The sequence below is a fragment of the Pseudorca crassidens genome, chromosome 4, assembly GCF_039906515.1.
Source record: "Pseudorca crassidens isolate mPseCra1 chromosome 4, mPseCra1.hap1, whole genome shotgun sequence".
Taxonomy (NCBI): Eukaryota; Metazoa; Chordata; class Mammalia; order Artiodactyla; family Delphinidae; genus Pseudorca; species Pseudorca crassidens.
In genome coordinates this window covers 114,675,666-114,698,497 of record NC_090299.1, presented here as the reverse complement: position 1 = coordinate 114,698,497, position 22,832 = coordinate 114,675,666, and the positions used below count along the sequence as shown (strand labels likewise).

The 22,832-nt window shown below is 38.0% G+C and overlaps 1 protein-coding gene across 2 annotated transcripts in view; it reads right to left on the bottom strand.

Moving 5' to 3' along the window:
- Positions 1-21,867, bottom strand: part of COPS4 (COP9 signalosome subunit 4) — a 35,586-nt gene extending 13,719 nt beyond the window's left edge. The window contains exons 1-6 of one of the 2 annotated variants that reach the window (XM_067736401.1): positions 21,650-21,867; positions 12,937-13,016; positions 10,446-10,597; positions 9,252-9,355; positions 4,511-4,664; positions 4,200-4,350 (exon numbers count right to left, since the gene is read on the bottom strand). In XM_067736401.1, coding sequence (XP_067592502.1) covers positions 4,200-4,350; positions 4,511-4,664; positions 9,252-9,355; positions 10,446-10,597; positions 12,937-13,016; positions 21,650-21,723 — 715 coding nt within the window. In that variant the 5' untranslated portion in view covers positions 21,724-21,867. The remainder of the gene's footprint in view (positions 1-4,199; positions 4,351-4,510; positions 4,665-9,251; positions 9,356-10,445; positions 10,598-12,936; positions 13,017-21,649) is intronic. The other variant, XM_067736400.1, reaches the window with a different exon arrangement.
- Between the last annotated feature and the right edge of the window lie 965 nt (positions 21,868-22,832).

Genomic DNA, 22,832 nt, shown 5'->3' with positions numbered 1-22,832 from the left:
CTACATGTGGTTCCAGTTATAGTTGTTATTTTCTTCTTCTTGCTTATCTGTACTTCTACAATGAACATGCATTCTTCCCCTAATAATAAAAAATTTATAAAAGATGAACAAACATTTCTCAGATGGGAAACTTGATTTTCATAGTTTCAATTTATACCTTCAAGGACCTTTAAATGGTGAAAAAATACATGACAACCGATGACATTAAAAACTGAACTAATGGAAATAATATGAACAAACTTTTTCTTTTTAAATTTATTTTTAGCTCTATATACTGAAAGAGCCTAATGACAACGATACCCAGCATCAATGAGCATATCTAGTAACCTGATCTCACTATCCTCATTAAAAGGAACTAGAGATCCTCAAAAAATAGCTGATTTCATGTCTGAAACAGGGAAAATACAAAAGGAGCCTGAAGCATCTTTTTATGCTATTGATACATTTCAGGCAAGTACTCAAAGACTAATGGGGCTGTGTCAAAAAGACATAATTTGGTCATATTTGGGACAAGTTGAGCATCAAAAAGAATAACAACTATAATTTATTGTGACACACTGAATAAATAAAAAAGAGTCAAATATACAAGAATGTTCACAGCAGTACTACTACTAATAGCTAATAAGAAGGCAATAGGATAAACAAATTGTGGTATATTCACATAATGGGATACCACATAACAATGAAAATGAAGAAACTGAATGTAACAATGTGGATAAATTTCATAAAGCTGAGCAAAAGAGGCAAGACAAGAGTATATATACTATATGATTTCATTTATATAAATACAAGAAGCGGGCAAAATAACAATTGCTCTTGGGGGATAGGGGTTGGGGCCAGTGGTTAGGAGAAAGCAGGACAGAATATTTCAGGGTGCTGGTAATATTTTGTTTCTTGTTCTGGATGTTGATTACGTGATGGTATTCATTTGTGACAATTCATCAAATTGTACACTTCTGATATGTACAGTTTTCTGTGTGTATATTATACATGCAGAAAAATAAGCTAAGAAAAAATCCACAGTGATATTTGGGAAAAAAAAAAAAAAGGAGAAAAAAGGAAAGCTCCTGAAGAATACTATCTAATAAATACAGAAGAAAAGAATTAGTAAATCAACATTTTTCATTTTTATTTTATATTACACATATAATGAGTGATCCAGGCAAAGATTATTAATAGATATTAAATTATGGAAAGGAATATGTGAAAGGAATTTGGGGAACAGGATTTTTGTAGTGTCAAAGCAGCACCCCATGAATTATTTACAAAATACACAGAGGACAATGTACCTTTACAATGGAATTTCTACCTTAATCAAATGAACAAACTCAGCATCACTAACAGTGGGACCAACCTGACAGTGTGTGCTCTCTGACGTGATTCAACAGCAAGTACACAGCATCATTATAAGGTATTCTTGCTAGAAAAAAAATAACCTGAATCTAATCTCACCTCTGGCTAACTTCCATTTTACAGGAAATATAGGGGATTAAGGAATAAAAAAACAATATATATGTATCAAAAAATCTAGGATGAAGGACATTTTACCTAACAACTTCAAAGTCAGTATTTTTTCTTTTTTTAAGTGAGGCAACTATACAGTGTTGTATGTCAACTATATCACAATAAAGTTGGCAGGAAAAATAAGGAAACTACTCTAGACTAAAAGAGTCTAAAGATTAAAGAGCCATAATCACCAAATGCCACACATGAAGTTGCTCCTTGTTCAAGGGGAAAAAGGCAGGTATAAAAGATATTCTTGAGCTAACTGGGGCAGTGATAACATGGACCAGCTGCTAAATTCTACAGTGGAATCACTGTTAATTTTTTTAGGGATGATGATGGTATTGCAGTTATGTAGAAAAATGTTCCTGTTCTACAGAGATACATAATGTATAAAGAGGCAGTGTCATGATGGCCTACAACTTACTTTAAAATGATACATCAAAAAATATGTGTGTGTGCGCATTAGAGTGAGAGAGAAAGCAAATATGACAAAAAGCCAGGAAAGTTTAGAAAAAGAGTAATGAAGGGGAAGTAGATCTGCAAGATAATAAAACACTATAAAGCTATAATAATTTGAAGAGCATAGTACAAGTATATTCATAAATAGACAGGCTAATTAACGGAACAGAATACTATGTCCAGAAATCTACTACAGTGTGCTTCAAATCAACAGGGAAAAAAAAGACGGATTATTCAATAAAGAATGCCAGGTCAAATAACTAGCCATTTAGAAAAACAAACAAACAAACGTTAATTTCCTATCTCATTTCTTACACTAAAATAATTCCAACTGGATTAGGATTTATAGGTAAATTTAAGTAGGTGAAACTAATCTATACTAGTGATTACTCTTGGGGGGCAAGGGTTAGAGATCATGACTAGGAGGAAGCATGAAGGTAAAAAATGAAACCCTGAAGCAGCGATTCTCAAAGGCGGTCCCCATGACCTTTTCAAGGGATCAGTGGTTGACACTAAATTTAGAATAACAAAGACATCCTGTGCCTTCTTCATTGAGTTGACATTTGCACTGCTGGTGCAAAAGCAATGGTGGCAAAGACTACTGGCACCATAGCACAAATCAAGGCAGTGGCACTGGCAACAAACTATATTATGCCACACACTCAACAGTCAAAAGAGATAGTTTCACTTAAGAATGTCCTAGCAGCAGTAAAAAATTATTTTCATTAAATCTTGACACTTGAGAACATACCTTTTTAATATTTTGTGTGACGAAATGCAAAATGTACTTACAGAACTTTTGCTATAAACCAAAGTATAATGGTTGTCCCAAGGAAACAGTGCAAGCTGAACTAGTCTCTCTTTCATGAAACACATTCACTTAAAATAACAACTGACAAATTATGGTTTCCAGACTTAGGTATTTGGCAGACATTTTCTTAAAAATGAACAAAGTGAGCCTGTTACCACCAATCAACAGCATTTGCTGCCCTTGATAAAATTTGAGTTTTAAAGAAAAAAATTAAAATTTCTGAAAACTTCTATCTGCCACTATGAAGCTGACAACCTTCCAATACTTAAAGGTTTTTCTGATGAGATCAGTGGTAATACATTGGATATTGGATAATAAAGTACATCAATATTTGGAAGCTCTGCATAAATCAGCAAACCAACATTTTCCAAACAACAATACATGATGGTACAAAATCTTACATGGGTAAAAGATCCATCAATGTTGAAGACAGACCAAGATTTTGACATTATAGAGTGCAAAATGTTCACTGATATGGTTTCAGATGCCACATTCCAATTAACTCATAAGAACTACACTACTTGTCAAGTTATAGTATCAAAGATGAATACCCACGATTATCTGAAAAAATCACTAAACATGCCTCCTTTTTCCAACTACATATCTGTGTGAGGCTGGCTGAACATGTCATTAGGCTCTCAACTAAACACAGTTCAAAAATAGACATTCTGGGCTTCCCTGGTGGCGCAGTGGTTGAGAGTCCGCCTACTGATGCAGGGGACACGGGTTCGTGCCCCGGTCCGGGAAGATTCCACATGCCGCGAAGCGGCTGGGCCCGTAAGCCATGGCCGCTGAGCCTGCGCGTCCGGAGCCTGTGCTCCACAACGGGAGAGGCCACAACAGTGAGAGGCCCGAGTACCACAAAAAAAAAATAGACATTCTAAAATGATTTAGAAAAGCAAGCCATGGCTTAGAATTATCAGCATTTCCTCTCAATGCCCTTTCCTGCTTTATAAGTTGAATGATTTACATGTTACAGTTTAGTAAAAAAGAATACAGAATAGTTTATTATTTATATTTATGGAAGAAAAAGATAAGCACCAGGTCTAAAACTGAGGCTTGAATATAAAAAAAAAAAACCCCAAAGCAGTACATTATCACAGCACTCATTTCTAGATTTTAATTTTCATTTCCCTTTGTCTAATTCTCAATTTAATATCCATTTTTTCAGTGATATTTTAGGAGAACTAAACTTCAGATTACCTCTTAACTACTCCTAATACCTGACAGGCTGATAAATGCATATTTTAAAATGTCTTAAGTTAGCAATGCGCTGTTTTTAACTGTTTAAATTTATCATAATTTTATTAACAAGACATCCTCTTAAAGAATAGCTCCTTGCTAAATCCTCAAATAGTAATGAACCTGAAATTATTAAGCAAAGATAACTTACTGTTCATTAAAGTGTAAATGACATATTTACCTGCTGATGCTAAGATGGTACAGTGCAGAGCATGTTTTAAGGCCTCTAGTCTTTCACTTTCGTGCACTATTGTCTTGTAAGAGAGCTCGTTGTACCTTTGTGCAGCTTCAATGAATTTTCTTCTATAATCAAGAACACGTGCATAGCAGACCTATACGAGGGAAAATGTTTCAATTAGGGAGAAAAATTAAAAATAAAAAGCAAAAGAAAATTTCTATTATATAACAGTATTTATCAGATATTCTGGAGCACCTTATTACTGAAGGATTCTCCAATACAAAATTAATTTTCCAAATTAGCTCATCTGTTACCTTATAATGTATCTGTAACTGTTCATTGGTTGATTCATTCTGAAGCAATGATGCCCGATTTATGTAAGCCTCTGCCTGGACTGGATCATCATCCTCCAGATATAGCCTAGCAATCTTCAGGTATGTCTCCAGTTTATAATCTACATTGTACTGTCTAGGGTATAACAGAAAGACACAGAATAACTAAATATTTCATCAAGAAAATTTTGGGAGTGGTAGGAAATACATTATTTTTTCCTTATATATATTCTGTTAATATAAGGGAATCATACTTTTATTGCAGTATATTATGTAGACAAGCTAAAACATATTTCCAGAATAAGATTTATTGAATTTTTATTATTTTTATCATTGTTCATTTTATTTTAGCTTCTTCTAATCCTCAGATAATCTCACAAATCAAAGATCTTAAAAAAAAAAAAAAAGCTCAGTTCAGGGACATATCATATACTACCAGGGAAACTATGAACATGTACAACCATCCTGGAAAACAATTTGGCAGTATGCTCTCCAAACATCCTTTGAATGCTTTAAAAATGCATATCCTCTTTACCTACTGTATTTTACCTCTAAAAAATAAATCCTTAAAAAAAATCATGGTTGTACATACATATATATGTACAGAATATTCATTTGTAAAGTTATTCATAAATATCCGTAATAAAAAAAATGGAAATCGCCCATAATCATATTTGTGGTAATCAATTAAGTTGTGGTACATAAAGATGGTAGATGCTATACAGTTATTATAATAATTACTTCTGATAATAGTCATAAGTTTTTGCTAAGTGAAAAAATTGGATAAAACAGTACATAAAACACCATCCAAATGTATTTCTATACATGCATATCAAGATAGTAATAGCAATTATCTCTGAGAATACAGGTGGTTTTCATTTTTCTTCTTTATCCCAATAGTCACATTTTATGCAAAAAATGTATAACTGAAGACCTAACATAATTCAAAACTCACATAATTCAAGATTAATCCTCACAGAAAAATTAATTCTATTTACCAGTAAAAGTGGAGCCACCATTTGGCAAGAACAGAGTTTACAACTGACTTGGCCCAGCTTTGAAATTAATTCTGCAAAAATTTTTATATCGAGCTTCCCTGGTGGCACAGTGGTTGAGAGTCCACCTGCCGATAAAGGGGACACGGGTTCATGCCGCGGAGCGGCTGGGCTCGTGGGCCATGGCTGCTGGGCCTGCACGTCCGGAGCTTGTGCTCCACAGCAGGAGAGGCCACGGCAGTGAGAGGCCCACGTACAGAAAAAAAAAAAAAAAAAAAAAAAAAATTTATCAATTCAAAATTTTCCATAAGTCATATATTATTATTTTTTATTATATTATTTCCATTCACAACTCATATTTACATAAACTGCTACAAATAGCACCGTATTTTTTGCATTTCCATATTTTATGCCAAGATATCTATTATGTCCATTATTTTCAGAATCAGAGTGAATCATTTTTTAAAGAAACAGGCTCTCAGTAATTTACCCAAATCACTTTAACTTGTTTAGAAAACCCACTGAATTTTCAGTTCTTGGTATCCTCACAGATAATGTTATAGTACTCTCAAAATGATAATTACCACCACTGCAAAGAACAATATCTATTTTATATTTACATCAACTACCAATGAAAATAAATCATTTGCTCTGTGCTAGGGAGAAACTGTTCCAGACAGAATAAGACCAAAGCAATTAAGAAAGCCTCCAGCCTTTTCAAACTATCCAAGAAAAAACCCAAATTAACAAGAGGCCTTAGAAAACAAAATTCAACATCTGCGTATGAATGAAGGCTTTTTAATATACTGATTGCTTTTTCAACGGGCATCACTGTCTAACAATTTCATAAATGCACAAAAGGCAAGATGCCTGAAGTAGTGTTTGACTTATGATCACAAATATTAATGAAGACAAAAAAAGAATCCCTTATTCACCTGGTAAAAGAGAAGTAACTGAAAATATTTTTTGTCATTCAGTTGGTATTTTTATACTTGCCAACTGAAAGAGGAAGTGTGTTTAATAATACAACCAAGAGTTTCACACCTTTCATCCTTCTATACAATATACTTTGGAGGAATGTTTCATAAAGAACTATAAATATTTTTTAAAATACATATCAAAGGTAAGACTGGCTGGATAACAGTCATCTTAATTTTTTCTAATTGTTTTTCCATCTCATTTTCTCTAGTATCTCAAACCTAACAATCCATTGAACCCATTGTGACTCCAAACCACTGATCCTACTACAGTTATTGTATTTTTCCCCTTAAAGGCCTCACTTCCTCCTTACCTGGCTTAATTCCTATGGTCAATCATTTCCATCACTGAATTGCACGTGCGCTCGTCTCCCTTGCCCCTCTCATGCTGTCATACTGGTTGGGCGAAATCATAATGCTGGTTAAACCTAATAGTTCATCTACTCCTTTCCTGCAACCATGTAGCCGAACTCTGATGAAGAAAAACACCCAACCAATCTGACTGATCCCATTTTAGTGACTACGACCTTTAAATGAGCCTTAATGCTGTACACCGTCTCACTCTCCCAGAGAATTTTTTTTGATATTCTTATATCTCCTCAACCTCACAACTCTCACCCCCATCCACACTTCAGCTGATGACTCTGATTCCAACTTCACTAAGAGTATTGAAACAATCAAAGAAAACAGTACTTGCACAAACTCCATCACCACATTACTAATATCTGCACCCATATACTCTGTGTTCCTGGCTGTTACCATAGATCACTGGGACTATTCTGCCCACCAGGGAACAATCTGCAATGTTTACAGACATTTTTTTCTTTTTTCGGTATGCGGGCCTCTCACTGTTGTGGCCTCTCCCATTGCGGAGCACAGGCTCCGGATGCACAGGTTCAGCGGCCATGGCTCACGGGCCCAGCCGCTCCACGGCATGTGGGATCTTCCCGGACCGGGGCACGAACCCGTGTCCCCTGCATCGGCAGGTGGACTCTCAATCACTGCGCCACCAGGGAAGCCCTACAGACATTTTTGATTGTCACAACTAGGCATAGTGGTGTCACTGGCATCTAGTGAGTAGAGGCCACTGATGCTGCTAAACATCTGTAATACACAGGACAGCCTCCAGGACAAAGAATTATCCGATCTAAAATGCCAAGAGTGCCCAGGCTGAGAAATTCTGCCACAAATGAACTGTCCATGCTCCTATCTGAAGCCTATCCCTCCACTGGATTCCTTCCCCTCTAGTCTACTCCTGCAAGAATCCTCTCCACTACTCCCCTATGTCAAATTTTTGCTTTCCACTGAATCATAAAAGAAAAAATAATCTCAGCCTAACCTCCGCTGTCATCTTCTACCCTACTTCTCTGCTCCGTTTTATGAAAACTTCCCCAAAGAGCTGCCCATGCCCACCATCTCCAATTCTTCTCTTCCCATTCTTTTTTAAACAGCTCCAATCAGGCTTTCACTCTCACCATTTCAGCAAAACAGCTTTTGCCAAGGTCACCAATGACCTCCACGTTACTACCTTTTACGGTTCACCTTCAACTCCTCATCTTACTTGACCATCAACACCATGTTGATCCCTTGCTCCTTCTTGATACATTTTCCTCATTTGGCTTCTGAGATATCACACTCCACATTCTTCTGGTTTTCCTCTTACCTCAATGGACGATCCTCACTTGCTGTATCTTCCTCCTGCCCCTGACCTCTTAATGTCAGAGTGCTCAGTACTCAGTGCTCTTCTCTACCTATATGCCCTCCCTTGGAGATCTCGTCCAATCTAAAGGCTTTAAGTTCCATTTATATATCAATGACTCCCAAATGTACATCTCTAGTCCAGACCTCTCTCCTAAACTCCAGACTAATATATTCAACTCCCTACTAGATATTTCCACTTGGTTATCACATGTCCAAAACAGAACTCTTGATCTTCCCTCAAAATCTATTCTTTACCACTCAGTAGATGGCAACTTTATTTTTCCAGTTATTCAGACCGAAACTCAGGACTTATCTTGGCTCTTTTTCTTGTACTCCATGTCCAAGTTGTCGAGAAACCCTTAGCTTTACCTTAAAAACACATCAAGGGTCCAACATTTCTCACAATCTCCATCTCACCTGCAGTAGCTCATAAGCCTCTTAACTAATGTCCCTACTTCTATCATCGCATGTCTACAGTTTACTCTCAACTCGGTAGTTAGAATGATCTAACATGATCAGATCATGTCAGTCCTCTGTACAAAATCCTCCAATGGCTCCCCACTGTTTTACTTAGAAAAAAAGCCAAAGGCCTTACAATGGCTTACAAGACCCCATGTAATCTGGTACCCAATACTCTCTGATCTCACCCTCTATCACACTCCCCTTTGCTCACTCCACCCACAGTGGTCTCCCTGCTCTTCTTAAAACACTCCAAGCATGTTCCAGTCTTAGGGCCTTTGCACTAGCCATCCTCTCTAAGAGGATCTACTGATAACTCTTCCCTCAGGCAGCTCATAGCTACTCTGTTACCTCCTTCAAGTGTTTGAAAAGGTGATATCAGGACTACCCTACCACTCTAATCACCCTATTTAATAATACATCCTGTCCCCACTTTGCCCCTTTTCCCCATAGCACTTATCACCTTCTAAAATAGTACAAATTTTACTTATTTATTTATTAAATTGTTCATTATCTGTTTCCTGTAACAGAATGTAAAAAAAAAAAGTAAGTGAACAATTATACATGTTTTATATCCACTATTTACTATACTTTTGTCCTGTTTCCAAAGGAATTCCCACCAACACTTGGGCTGCATTTCTCCAATCTTCTTCTTTTTCATATATGGATGCAAGATGCTGTCTTATGGAAGCAACCTGGAATAGGAGGTATACATGTTAAATTACTTCCGCTGATATTAGTAAACTAGTTAAAATAAATAGATGATAATCTATTGTGACAATGCTCTCATTCAACATATTATGCAGGCAAGTAAATAGTAAAAGTTTACCTAGACTACCCAAATTTTTAATGACTTTTGCATTTACAGAATATCAAAAGAGTGAACTAACACATTCTGCAATGTGGATTATGGCAATAATTTAGTTGAAATATTAAGTTTTGCTTTTGTGTCACTGCATATATAATGCTGGAGTTCTCCTATGTTCTTAGCCTAATCAACAATTTTACTGATTTTTAAAAATTATCTAGGGACTTCTCTGGTGGCACAGTGGTTAAGAATCCGCCTGCCAATGCAGAGGACATGGGTTTGAGCCCTGGTCCAGGAAGATCCCACATGCTGCGGAGCAACTAAGCCTGTGCGCCACAACTACTGAAGCCTGCGCTCTAGAGCCCGCATGCCACAACTACTGAAGCCCGTGCGCCTAGAGCCCGTGCTCCGCAACAAAAGAAGCCACCGCAATGAGAAGCCCGCGCATCGCAGTGAAGAGTAGGTCCCGCTTGCCGCAACTAGAGAAAGCCCGTGCGCAGCAACGAAGACCCAACGCAGTCAAAAATAAAATAAATAAATACATAAAATTTTTTAAAAAATTATCTAAAGAGTAATATTTGGTTCATAAAACCAAATTATAGTATATGAGCAAATGTCAGCTGGACTTAAAACATCATGATATTTATTTGATCTTACATTGTAAAATGCTGTTTGGCACGCTGTTTGGCACACTGTTTTGTAAAAATGAAGTTGAATGATTACCTACTTTAAAAATTTAATAGTATCTCTCAAAATAACTGCTGCTATCTCAAGTTTAAAAATCGCCACTCTAATAGCCAATATTTTATAATAACTATAAATGGAATATAACCTTTAAAAATCGTGAATCACTATGTTGTACACCTGCAACTTATAATAATATTGTACATCAATTATATCTCAATTTTTAAAAAAAAAAAACACATAATAAACAGAGTCCTAAAAACAAAACAAAAACCACTGCTCTAGGTTTTTACCTGCTCCTCAAATGAAATGACTCTAGGCTGGATCTTTTCCAAGGTGAAATGATAGATTTCTTTGGCTGTGCTATCAGGTAGGTTAGGGAGATGTGTGCAGAAATCAGTCAGCAACTGGCGAGAGATCACGAGGCTGACATTCTCATTTACCACTTGTTAAAAAAAGTAAGGGATAAGAAAACATGAGTAATTTATGTTTTCATTAAGCAATCAATTTTCACCTAAAATTAATACTAAAAATAATATATACCAGTGTACTCTTCAAAGCATTATTTAGGGATCTCCACACCCCTGTGACCTTATATTATAGAACCAGTTTTCCTTATGCTGAATTATCTGATCACATAACAACTACAACAAAACAGTAAAAATACCACAACTTTTCTAAGAAACAGAAATGGCTGGGAAAAAGTTTTAACAGTTGAGAATTTTAAGTCATTCTTTTCTCTTCTTTATTTTTCTACAAAGTGAAGGCACAGAAACACTTAATATTTTTATTTATGTTCTTACATTCTACCTAGCTACAAAAAAAGAGTTAAAGAAGAAACAGTGAAATAATTTTCACGAAGTTTAAATAAAGCGAGTAGTGACAGTCACTGCCACTTGTACTTTCCTGATAAAAACAACAAATAAGAACTTAGGTCAGCACTAGATGCATAGACATATTTTATGACACTGTTTATAAACATTTATGAGGTATTATTATATATGATTAAGGATGAAAACTCTGGAGCCACACTGCTTCCAAATCCTCCTGATTACATGCCCTCAGGCAAGAGACTTAACTTCTCTGTGCTTCTCTTTCCTCTTCTGTAACATGTGGATAAGGTTGCTGTGAAGCTTAAATGCAATATACATAAAGTGCTTTAAACAATACCTGGCACATAGCACTCAGCAAATGTTAGTTATTATTATCACTATTATTACATTTTAAAAAGATGCATCATGCTTGTGAACCACTCCTTAGATAAGTTTAAATCAGTAGTTACTGGGGAAATAAATGACAGTTCAAAACTATTCAGTTGATGCAAATGATTTTAACAGTAGACTGCTTTTTTTTTTTTTTTTTTTTTTTTTTATGCGGTACGCGGGCCTCTCACTGTTGTGGCCTCTTCCGTTGCAGAGCACAGGCTCCGGACGCACAGGCTCAGCGGCCATGGCTCACGGGCCCAGCTGCTCTGTGGCATGTGGGATCTTCCCAGACCGGGGCACGAACCTGTGTCCCCTGCGTCGGCAGGCGGACTCTCAACCACTGCGCCACCAGGGAAGCCCGACTGCTTTTTTTTTTTGGTGGTTCATTGGATTCAAAGTTTATATAAAGATCAAAGTTTATAAAAAGCACTACTCTTTTGCTACTAAGTGTAACGGTCTTAAAAAAAAAAAGCCACTAAAAGAGTTTTTCTGAAACCATTGCCAGTTTGTCTCACATTGCAGGCCCCAATTTTTTGAGGCAGTAACTGACAGGCCTTGTAACTAATCAGTTTATAGTATATTAATTGGAATTGGATGATACTGGATGTGACTGAGAACAGTTTCATTACAAGTGCCATTAGGTACCTATAACTGTTAGAAATTACTATACAAACTAGGACTTCTCAGGGAAATATAATTAAATAAGAACTATAAGTAAGAAAACTTAGTTTCTAGTCTGGGCTCTGTCACTGACTAACTGAATGTCCTTGGGGGAAAAAGTCACTTAATCCTGAGACTCATTTTATAATATATTATATAGGGCTATCTATACCTGCATTGTTAGTCACAAGGTTATGAAAAGGAGCCTGTGTGATGGATAATGTGTATGAAAGCACACTGTAAACTGTAAAGCACTATCAAGTATCATTAATATTGTGAACTCAGGATAAATTCCAGCCTGAATGTTGAGTAATTTTCCAGATAACTGGATATGTTAGAAGTCAGGGAATGGGGAAGAGTGTCTTAAAGAATGGAAATTTCTAGCTCCCATTCAAAAGAAATGTTCTTAACATTAACAACAGCTAACACTTATCTAGTACTTATCATGTGCCAGGTACTATTCTAAGCACTCCATTATGGATATTAACTCATTTAATCTCCCAACAATTCTACAGGGTAGGTATCATATCCCCATTTTATAGACAAGGAAAAGGAGGCACAAAGAGGTTATATAACCTACCCAAGATCACATAGCTAATAAAATAGCAGACCAGGATTTGAATCCAGACTATTCTTTTTTATCATTTGCTATATTGTCTCTCCATCAGTTGCTTTATCAATAACTATACAAAACCTTAATTGTAAATGTAACAATGGCTTCACATTGAAAAACAATTGAAAAACAATCAAATATCAAGTTGTAAGTAGTTTAAATTCTAAAATCAATCAAGCTCAATGCATATTTAATTTAATCTCAATGTAAATTATACTGACAATCTGATATAAAACAAGGCTTGAGCAAGCTTTTAAGTCCTAACTCAGTAATACAAGGCAAACACAGAATTTTCATTCCACTTACTTGCTTCCACAAAAGCTTTCAAAGCTTCTAGCTGTTCTGCCCCAGATAACTGAATGGCTTTTTCCAGTATCTGACGATACCTAAAACAATACCAAAAAGAAAAAGTGTTTAGAAGGCATTATATAGTCTAATGCTAACTTTGATGTTTGTTCATTTCTATTTACCCTGGTTTCTTTCATAGTGCTCTAGTTTGTGGTTTTCTTCATAGTACACTACAGATTTTTTTTTTAAGTTTCTAGTTCATCACAAGAAACACTAATCTGTAATTCAAAGTGCTACTTCTTCTAGTTTTCTTTACAGTATATCACCATTTTTTAAGTTTTCATGTCTATCACAAAAAGAGTAAATCTAAGTTAATGGATCTAAGGTGCCACTTTTTCTTTCAAGTTTTAGTTTTGAATTTGAAACGTCAATTTTCTTTCAAGTGCCTCAAAAGATAAGCTATATTTCCTTCACTAAAGTACACACAAGAACATTACTTGAGGTGGCCCAGAACCTTTTCCTTATGGACCTAATGAATCTAGGTTTACCAACAATAGAATAATGTTGACTATGCAATGAAGCCAAATATTAGAGATTAAATGTCTTAGTGTGTACAAAATACATTCCACCAAGCCAAATGTCCTGACAGAACATCCTTCAGTGCCTATTAGTTCTTTATTTGCATTCAGTTCCAATAATCATTCTGCCTAATATTCATGATCACACAAAATTCAAATCAGCATTCTACAAATGATGGGGAAATGTTGAAAACAAGAACACTAACAATTATTAGGCAATGGTAAGTTCCTTCCTAAACTGTAAACTCCATGAGGACAGGGATTTTTGTTTTGTTTACTGCTATATATACAATGCCTAGAAGAGTACTTGGCACATCATAAGGACTCAAAGATACAGCAGTATTAGTAACATTTTATTTCTTAAATTGAGTGGTTGGTACATTGGTATTATACTATTCTTTATCCCTTTTGTTTGTCTCAATCATATTTATTAAAAGCATTAGTTAATGCATTTTACAAACCTAACTGCAATTATTCAGAGCATTATCCAGAATATAGTCAAGAAATAAAAATATACAAATAGGGCCCAAACTCATTCAAATTTATGACTTGTATTTGTAGGGCACACCCTCAAGCTACAATTCAGCACTTACTGATTATCAGCTCATACAATATTCTCACAGCCTTGGTGATACGATTTCTCAAAACAGCAGTGAATCAAACTGGCTTTGTAAGAAAGCAGGTATACTGACAGAAAAGATAGCTAACTCCAAAAGAAGAGACAAACAATTCCAAGAAAGCAAGGAAATATTATCAAGCTTTAAAATAAAAAATTGTCATTTTAAAAATTGCTACATTTGAGGGATGAAATACAGTTATCTAAAAATTTATTTACATTAAATATCTCATTCTCGGGAGTTTACCAGTGGCCTAGTGGTTAGGATTCGGCACTTTCACTGCCGTGGCCTGGGTTCAATCCCTGGTTGGGGAACTGAGATCCCACAAACTGTGCAGCACAGCCAAAAAACAAACAAACAAACAAAACTCATTCTCTCTCTCTACATATATACATATATACACACACATATACACATATATTTTCCATATCTATATTTATACATTTACTTTATTGCCCTGGGCATGGTTCTAGTTAATGCATTCAATGGTTTATTATTTCTTTTTTAGATTGGCTTGTTTTTCATAATCAATTAAATGAAGACTATGGCTAAACCCTCTTACTCTTAAATCCCAGTTATTTTATACTAACAATATTGTATTCAAAGATGACAATGTCTCACTTATAAAAATTTGCTAATAATTTAAGTTTTAATATATAGTTTCATAACTTATCAATCAACTAATCTGTACTGAGAACACCAAAAAAAACCCAATCGAAATCAATGGAAAAGATGGAAAAGTGACTGATGTGGAGAACATGACAAGTACCAAATATTTTTTCATTAAAAAATATTATGGAGGAAAAGAAAATTAATTAAGGCACTTTGCATCTGTCCTATCCATTCATCATCATCAACAAATGTTTATCGAGCATCTATTATGTATGTGAACTAAAGTTCAGTATGTCAATTTCTGATTTCTTGGCACTTGAAAGGAATCTGGAGGTAAATAAAACATACACACATGAAACTGTACCACAGTCACTATCTATGCTCAAAATTAGTGTAACAGATATGTATTCACAGATCTTTCATTTACAGTAATGGTGAAATAGATATTGGACCAATCCTGCCTCCAAAACAACATAAAAAGTTGAAAGAAATGAAAAAAAAATTTAATAGCATAAAATCCTAACAAGAAAGAGTAAAGAGAAGAGACTAAGCGCAAAGACGTGAACCATAGCTTCTGTCTGAAAGCATTTGCTGACTGTGGAAAGAGAGCTGAGAGGCAGAGAGGCACTTCTGCTGGGGAAAAGTGGGCTCGGCTCTGGGGTGTTCTGCCATCTGCTGGAAACGCTGAAAGGCAAGTTGCAATTTCCGGCTGACTGATAAAACTAGAACAGGAATCTAAGGTGTTTTACCTGCCAAAGGAGGAAACACTAGCACTTTGGAAGTATGGTTACAAATTCTATTCCAAGGATCATCTAGTAAGAAGACCAATAAATTTGGAAGCCTTGGTCCTAGACTCCTAACCCTGTCAGGTGTCCAGCAGAAGGAAATGAAAATCCTCCCTGAAAGGTAACATCATAGACCTCCAGTTGTTTCTAAAAATACATTTAAAAATAATTTGCCCAACAACAAACATTACAATGCATATGACAATATTAGCTGGAATCAACAAAAACAACAGTCAATAGCAACAAACAGGGACTCCAGATACTGGAGTTACCAGAAAGACTGAAATACACTTATGTTTATCAAGTTTATAGAGACAAAGACAGGCTTTTAAAAAGTTTCAGAAGAAACTAGGAACCATAAATAGTGTCATTTGAAAAAAGAATCACCAAAAGCTATAGAACTAAAAAATAATATTACCAAAACTTGAAATTCGGTGTAGTTCTTAACAGCAGACTAGACACATTTGACGAACTGACAAACTAGAAAGTAGGAGAACTTATCCAGAATAAAGCCTTGAAATGGAAAGTACAGAAGACAGAGTAAGGGGCACAGAGGTCACAGTAACAAGGCCTAACAAGGGTTTCGCCCGGGGCCTAGAGGAGAAAATAGAACGGGACAGAGGCAACATTTAAAGAGAGAGAGGGCTTCCCTGGTGGCGCAGTGGTTGAGAGTCCGCCTGCCAATGCAGGGGACACGGGTTCGTACCCCGGTCCGGGAAGATCCCACATGCCGCGGAGCGGCTGGGCCCGTGAGCCATGGCCGCTGAGCCTGCGCGTCTGGAGCCTGTGCTCCGCAACGGGAGAGGCCACAACAGTGAGAGGCCCGCGTACCGCAAAAAATAATGATAATAATAAAATAAAATAAAGAGACAGAGAGCTGAAAAACCTCTCAGAACAATGAATGATCCAATCCATTGATTCAAGAAACAAAATGAAGCTTAACCAGGATAATGCGGTAGAGCAGTGGTCCCCAACCTTTTTGGCACCAGGGATGGGTTTCGTGGAAGACAATTTTTCCATGGAAGGGGTGTGCTGGGGCGTGGCGGTGGTTTAGGCGGTAACGCGAGCAAAAGGGCGCGATGGGGGGCGGCAGATGAAGCTTCGCCCGTAGCTCACCTCCTGCTCTCTTCTGCGGTCCGGTTCCTAACAGGCCTCGGACCATTAGCGGTCCAACGCCCGGGCAGCTGGGGACCCCTGCGGTAAAGCACTCACAAAAATTGCCCACATTTCTTTTACTCTCTGTATCTATGCCCCTTTGCAATGTGACTTCGTAACTCTTCACATCAAGAGGTAGAGTTTATCTCCCTACCCTTTCATCTGGGCTTGTTTTGACCAATAGAAGGCAACAGAAATAGAAGTAAAGTGCCCGTTCCAAGCCTGGACTTTAAGAGAATTTGTCTTTATCTGCTGGAACGCGGCTGTGCCACATAAATGGGTCCAGGCCGACCTATTGGATGATGAGATATGTAGCCCAGTCACCTGCCACCGCCACAGCCAACAGAGAAGCAGAGCTGCCTACCTGACCTGACTGCCTACATGTAGCTGACTACAGGTGCACCTGGAGCCCCTGTGGAACCAAGACCACGTGGAATACGGAAGAATCAACCAGCTGGGCCCAGCCCAAAGTACAAAACAACAGAACTATGAGCTAAATAAATGATTGTTGTTTTAAGCCGTGAAGTTCTGGGGTGGTTTATTTCACAGCAGAAGCTAATTGACATAAGTAAAATCAAATCCACAGACACATCATAATGAAGTTGCAGAATATTAAAGACAAAATCTTACAGCTAAGTGCTAATATAATTTTTTAGAAGACAGAAATAATTTCCTAATGAGGTTGATCTTTTTTTTTAACATCTTTATTGGAGTATAATTGCTTTACAATGTTGTGTTAGTTTCTGCTGTATAACAAAGTGAATCAGCTATACGCATACATATATCCCCATATCCCTCCCTCTTACATCTCACTTCCACACTCCCTATCCCACCCCTCTAGGTGGTCACAAAGCACCGAGCTGATCTCCCTGTGCTATGCAGCTGCTTCCCACTAGCTATCTATTTTACATTTGGTAGAGTATATATGTCAATGTTACTCTCTCACTTCATCCCAGCTTACCCTTCCCCCTCCCCCTGTCCTCAACTCCTTCTCTATGCCTGTGTCTTTATTTCTGTCCTGCCACTAGGTTCATGAGAACCATTTTTTTTTAAGATTCCATATATATGCGTTAGCATATGGTATTTGTTTTTCTCTTTCTGACTTGCTTCATTCTGTATGACAGACTCCACGTTCATCCACCAATGAAGTTGATCTTTAAGCAGTCTAAATATTTGGACTTAGTTAGTGTTAAATGGGAAAGAGTAGGAGAAGACAGAAATTCTAGGCAAAAAAAAATTTGTCTGAAATGCAGTCCAGTTTGCTGAAAGTAATATAAAACCAAAAGGTAGGTAGGTGTTTCGAGTTAAGGGCTCTGAGCCAAGCAGACAGACTGTATTCTGGCTTTGTCACTAGCTATGTGACCCCAGAGCAAAGGGTTTCACCTCTGTTTTCTCACATGTAATGTAAATACTATCACCTACTGTTTAAGATTTAAAAATGTAAGTAAAGTTGTGCTTGGCATATGGTAAACACTAGATTTTAGGGAACTCCACTCTTCAGATGGGAACCGCTGAAACTTGTGTGTGGGAATAACAGAGAACCAGAGAATCTGCGTTAGAAGAGGACTTTGAGGTCTGACCTCTGTTTCGTGTGTGTGTGTGTGTGTGTGTGTGTGTGTGTGTATCCTCTATTTTTTGACAATTCTATTCCACTGTATTACTAGAAAGCTGTGATCCAAAGTCTACCTCTGTGAGGTAGAAAAGTCTATTTTCTTTTCTGCAAAACAGCTTTTTTAATAGTCAAGGGCAGCTAAAAGGTCTCCCTTTCTCTCCTTTCTCCAGATTGACAGCTTTTTGTAAAATGAAGCATTTAGATTTCAAAGGCCTGATATTTTCCTCTGAATACCCTCCATACCACAGAACTGGGAAGGAAGAAAAAAAAAGGTCATATTTATATAGGATTGACTCAACAAAGACCTATAATCCATGACCTCAAACCTGCCCTCAAAGAGATAACATTCTAGTTGGAAAAGCAAGAAGTAAAAAGACAAAACAAGTAAGTGCTATCATAGAGGTAAACATAGGATGCCACTGGGCATGGGAAGAGCAACTAACCATGTCCTCCATGTGTTGATGGTTGTTCAGAGAAGGTTTTTTGGAAGAAATAACATCTGAACTGAATTTTGAAGAATCACACAGGTTTTAGCCAAGTGAATAAGATAAGCTATCACAACAAATGCTCCCTCTCTCAAGGCTTTTCGCTTCTTCTAAAACTTTATATGAGATAACGAACACAATGCATAATATGTACAAAAGCAGTCTATATAATTTGCAAAAATGCTTCTCATGTGATAATTTCTTACATCAATTTCAGACTGTTGTGTTATTTCATAGTTATGGGAAAGCATTTCTAATTGAAGTTTTGACAAGAAAAGCAGTGTAGTCTGATGGGTTAAAAATGAGCTTTTTAGAGTAGACAAACCTGGTTTCAAATATATGCTCTGCACCTTTTCAGCTATTCATTGAGTCAACCAATATTTATTGAATAACTACTGTTATAAATATTCTGCAAATTGCTGGTAACACACAGTATCAGTATTTTAAAAAGGAATTTACTCCATTACTTCTTAATATGGAATCCTTTGTTACTCAGCTCCTAACATAAAGCCTAAAACCACTGATATGTTCCAAGAGTATTTCTCTCATAAAGCATGTAGCTGGCAGAACTGTTTTCTTATGAAAATAAATATGACACGTTCTTGCCCAGATAGGACCAGGTATGTACCCACAGGCAAGGCCAAGACTTTCCTCAGGAAGCACTGGCTATCAGTTATCAAGCACATTATTTTATTTTATTTAATCTTCATAATAATCCTGTGTACTAGATTGTTACAGTAATGGTATCCAGTGTAACTTGGCCACTCTTCCCATAAAGAGGTAGACTCCATTTCCCCTCCCCTTGAATCTGGCCTGGTCATGTGACTTACTTTGACCAGTATTTGAGAACTGATGTTGTGAGACTTCCAAGGGTAGCTTTAAGAGACCTCGCAGCTTCCACTCTCACCCTCTTGGAACACTCCCAAGGCCCTGTAAGGAATCCTCAGCTAAACTACTGAATGAGAGGCAGTGTGGAGAGAGACCCAGCCAACAGCTAGATGTGTATGTGAGTCCATTTTAGCCCCACCAACCCCAGCTGAGCTGCCAGTTGACTGCACTTGTATGAGTGGGCCCAGACAAGACCAGCAAAATAGCTCAGTAGACCCAAAGCATATTGAGAAATTATAGTTGTTTTACACCACTAAGTTTCTGATTTGTTTACAGAGCAGTAAATAACTAAAGCACCCAATAAGGTGGATACTATTGTTTATCTGCAATTCAGAGCAGAGGAAGTAAATGCTTAGCTTAAGTTTCAGAATCCCGCAAATACATGAAAACTTTATCTCTTCTGATAACTAATAAACTTTTTTTTTTTTTTTTTCTGTACGCGGGCATTTTTTTTTTTTTTTCTGTACACTGTTGTGGCCTCTCCCGTTGCGGAGCACAGGCTCCGGACGCGCAGGCCCAGCGGCCATGGCTTACGGGCCCAGCCGCTCCGCGGCATGTGGGATTTTCCCGGACCGGGGTACGAACCCGTGTCCCCTGCATCAGCAGGCGGACTCTCAACCACTGCGCCACCAGGGAAGCCCTAATGCACTTATTTTTTTCACCAAAACAAAAAGGAGAGCAGGCATGGAAAAAAATATATAAGCTAGTTTTACTTTCATCCAAATCTATTAAAATTACATGCAAAACGGATTGAGCTACAAGACATATTCAATTTATTTCCAACCCAGGGATTATTACGTCCATACGTATTTACTAACTGCTTAATAATAATAGTAACAACGACAATCCTATGGCTGTTTCTAAGTATCAGGTACTGTTCTAAGTGATGAAAGTGTGATATAAGTGCATATACACACACATACTCATTTTGTCCTCAGACAGGATATATATGATCATCCCATTTTCCTGAGAGGGAAATTGCCCCACAAAGTAGTTAAGCCCAAGATACACAGCTAAATTTCCCACTGATAAAGCAGATTACATTTACCACCAGACAAAAACATAAAACAAAGTCAAGGTTTCAGCGGCCAGGTTAGAGCAGTCGTATCCTATTGAATGGATCAAAGTGATCTCAGCCGTCGGGATGTAAATTGGATCAACTTGACAAGCACACTTTAAATAGAATGCATGTTCATTACAAAAAAACCCAAAAAAACAAAAAACAGTGCTGTGAAATCTACAAAGAGAAAACTGACATCTTTCTGTAACTAACACCGCTTGCAGGGCAGGCACATATCACAAATTTTAAGTTGGAGTGCACCTAAGTCTTCCACATAAATTCCGACCAAATTCCTAAACAATCCAGATCCCTGCAAACATCACTACTCTAGACATCCCGACCCATGTTATGGTGACATGCCGCCTACGTGCCCTTCTTCAGAGTTGGTGGCGGAGAGTACCCAAAACACAACCCACAGAAGATGGTTCAAGTGGCTCTGAACGACATGATAGAGGCCATACCTCCTCAGCCCTCTCAGCCTCAAGAAGCCATCTCCCCAGAAAACTCTACACCAAGGTCCCAGAATATAAATTTCCCTTCAACCAAAACGAAAAAAGGGGGGAGCAGGGGCAAAGAGAGGCCACGATTCAGTGTGAGAGGCCGGCAGGCGATGGGAAGGGGCACCAGGGAAGGCTTAGAAGGCCATGGAAGCAGTCGTCCCACAAACCGCGCTTCTAGAATCTTAAGATACAGGAAAGGATGCCATCAGGGACTGCAAACGTTGACAGTCACCCCAGATCTACGGTCCTGAGGGCTCCTTACACAAGGTCCCTTCCAGTTTTCTGCTGCTCCCAACATTTGCCTACACAACCGACCTCAGGCCCGCCCCCTTGGTCATCAGGCCCGCTCCTAGCCTCACATCCGAAAGCCGCCGTCAATCCAAGGAGAACAAGTCTCTGGCTTTACTCTCCACCTCCCAGGCCCCTGGGAAATACTCACTTGCCCGCCAGATCTTTATGAGAGCCGCTCGAATTCATGAGCTGGGCCAAATCCTGTCGCACGGCTGCCGCCATCTTTCTCCCAGCTCAGCGAAGGCTGCGAGGCCTCTCACGGCCAAAAGAAAACGAGTGTAGGCCTCCAGAGTGCGGCTAGAGGGAACCCGAGATGCCACAGAGTAGCGCCTGTGTGGGCCAGACCGCCGAGAGTGGGAGCCTGCGTTAGGCCCGCCCCCAGGGTTGAGTGACGCGAAGCTCCACTCCTCAAGTCCGAGGCCGGCCCGGGCTTCTCTCACAGGCTCAGGCTCGCACGCTCCCACTTCGGATTGGCGGATGAACTCCAAGAGGCTGTGTCGCTTGTGCAACCCCAACAAATGCCCGATACGCAAAACTACCGGATTTTCATCAAGTTCCGTGTCTCACGTCTGTGGTTTACCGTTCCTTGTTCTTTAAGGCAGCCCTTAACTACCCGTGGTAAAGAACGAGTTGTTTTTGGTTACAATTCACCACAGACCGGTACTTTTTGTAAAGTACAATAAAAAAGGTCCCCATTCCCCTTCCCACTCTGCCCCTTTATATAGGTTGATCATACCTCCCAGTTTGTCCAGGACAGTGCCATTTTCCATCTGTTGTTCTGGAGTAATTATTAATAACATGCCCTTTCACTCTACCAACTGTTCCATTTGGATGACAAATTATATGATCACCTTACCTTGATATGTAATTATATTCATTACTTATGTATCCTTGTAGAATTTGCAATTTTTTTGTCCTTTCTAGCTTTTGCAAAAGATAGCACATTCTGCTCTTGATTTTTTTCTCTTCTTGAAGATTTTACCATGTAAGTCCAGAGAGCTTCCTCATTTTTTAGAGCTGGAGAGTATTCCATATAATGAAGGGATGCCATGGTTCATTTAATCCGTATAGCTAGACACTTAAGTTGTTTTTAATCAATCAACCAATGCTGCAATGAATAACCTTGTATGTACATCATTTTATATGTGTACAGGTAGAATACATTCAAGAAGAGAGTCAAAGCTTAGATGTACTTACAATCTTGAAAGATATTACCAAATTGCACTTTATAGGAATGGGACCATTACAAGCAGCAATACATAGGAGTGCAAATTTCTATAGCCTTGCCTACAAAGGATGTTAAACTTTTGAATTTTTGCCACTTTATATGT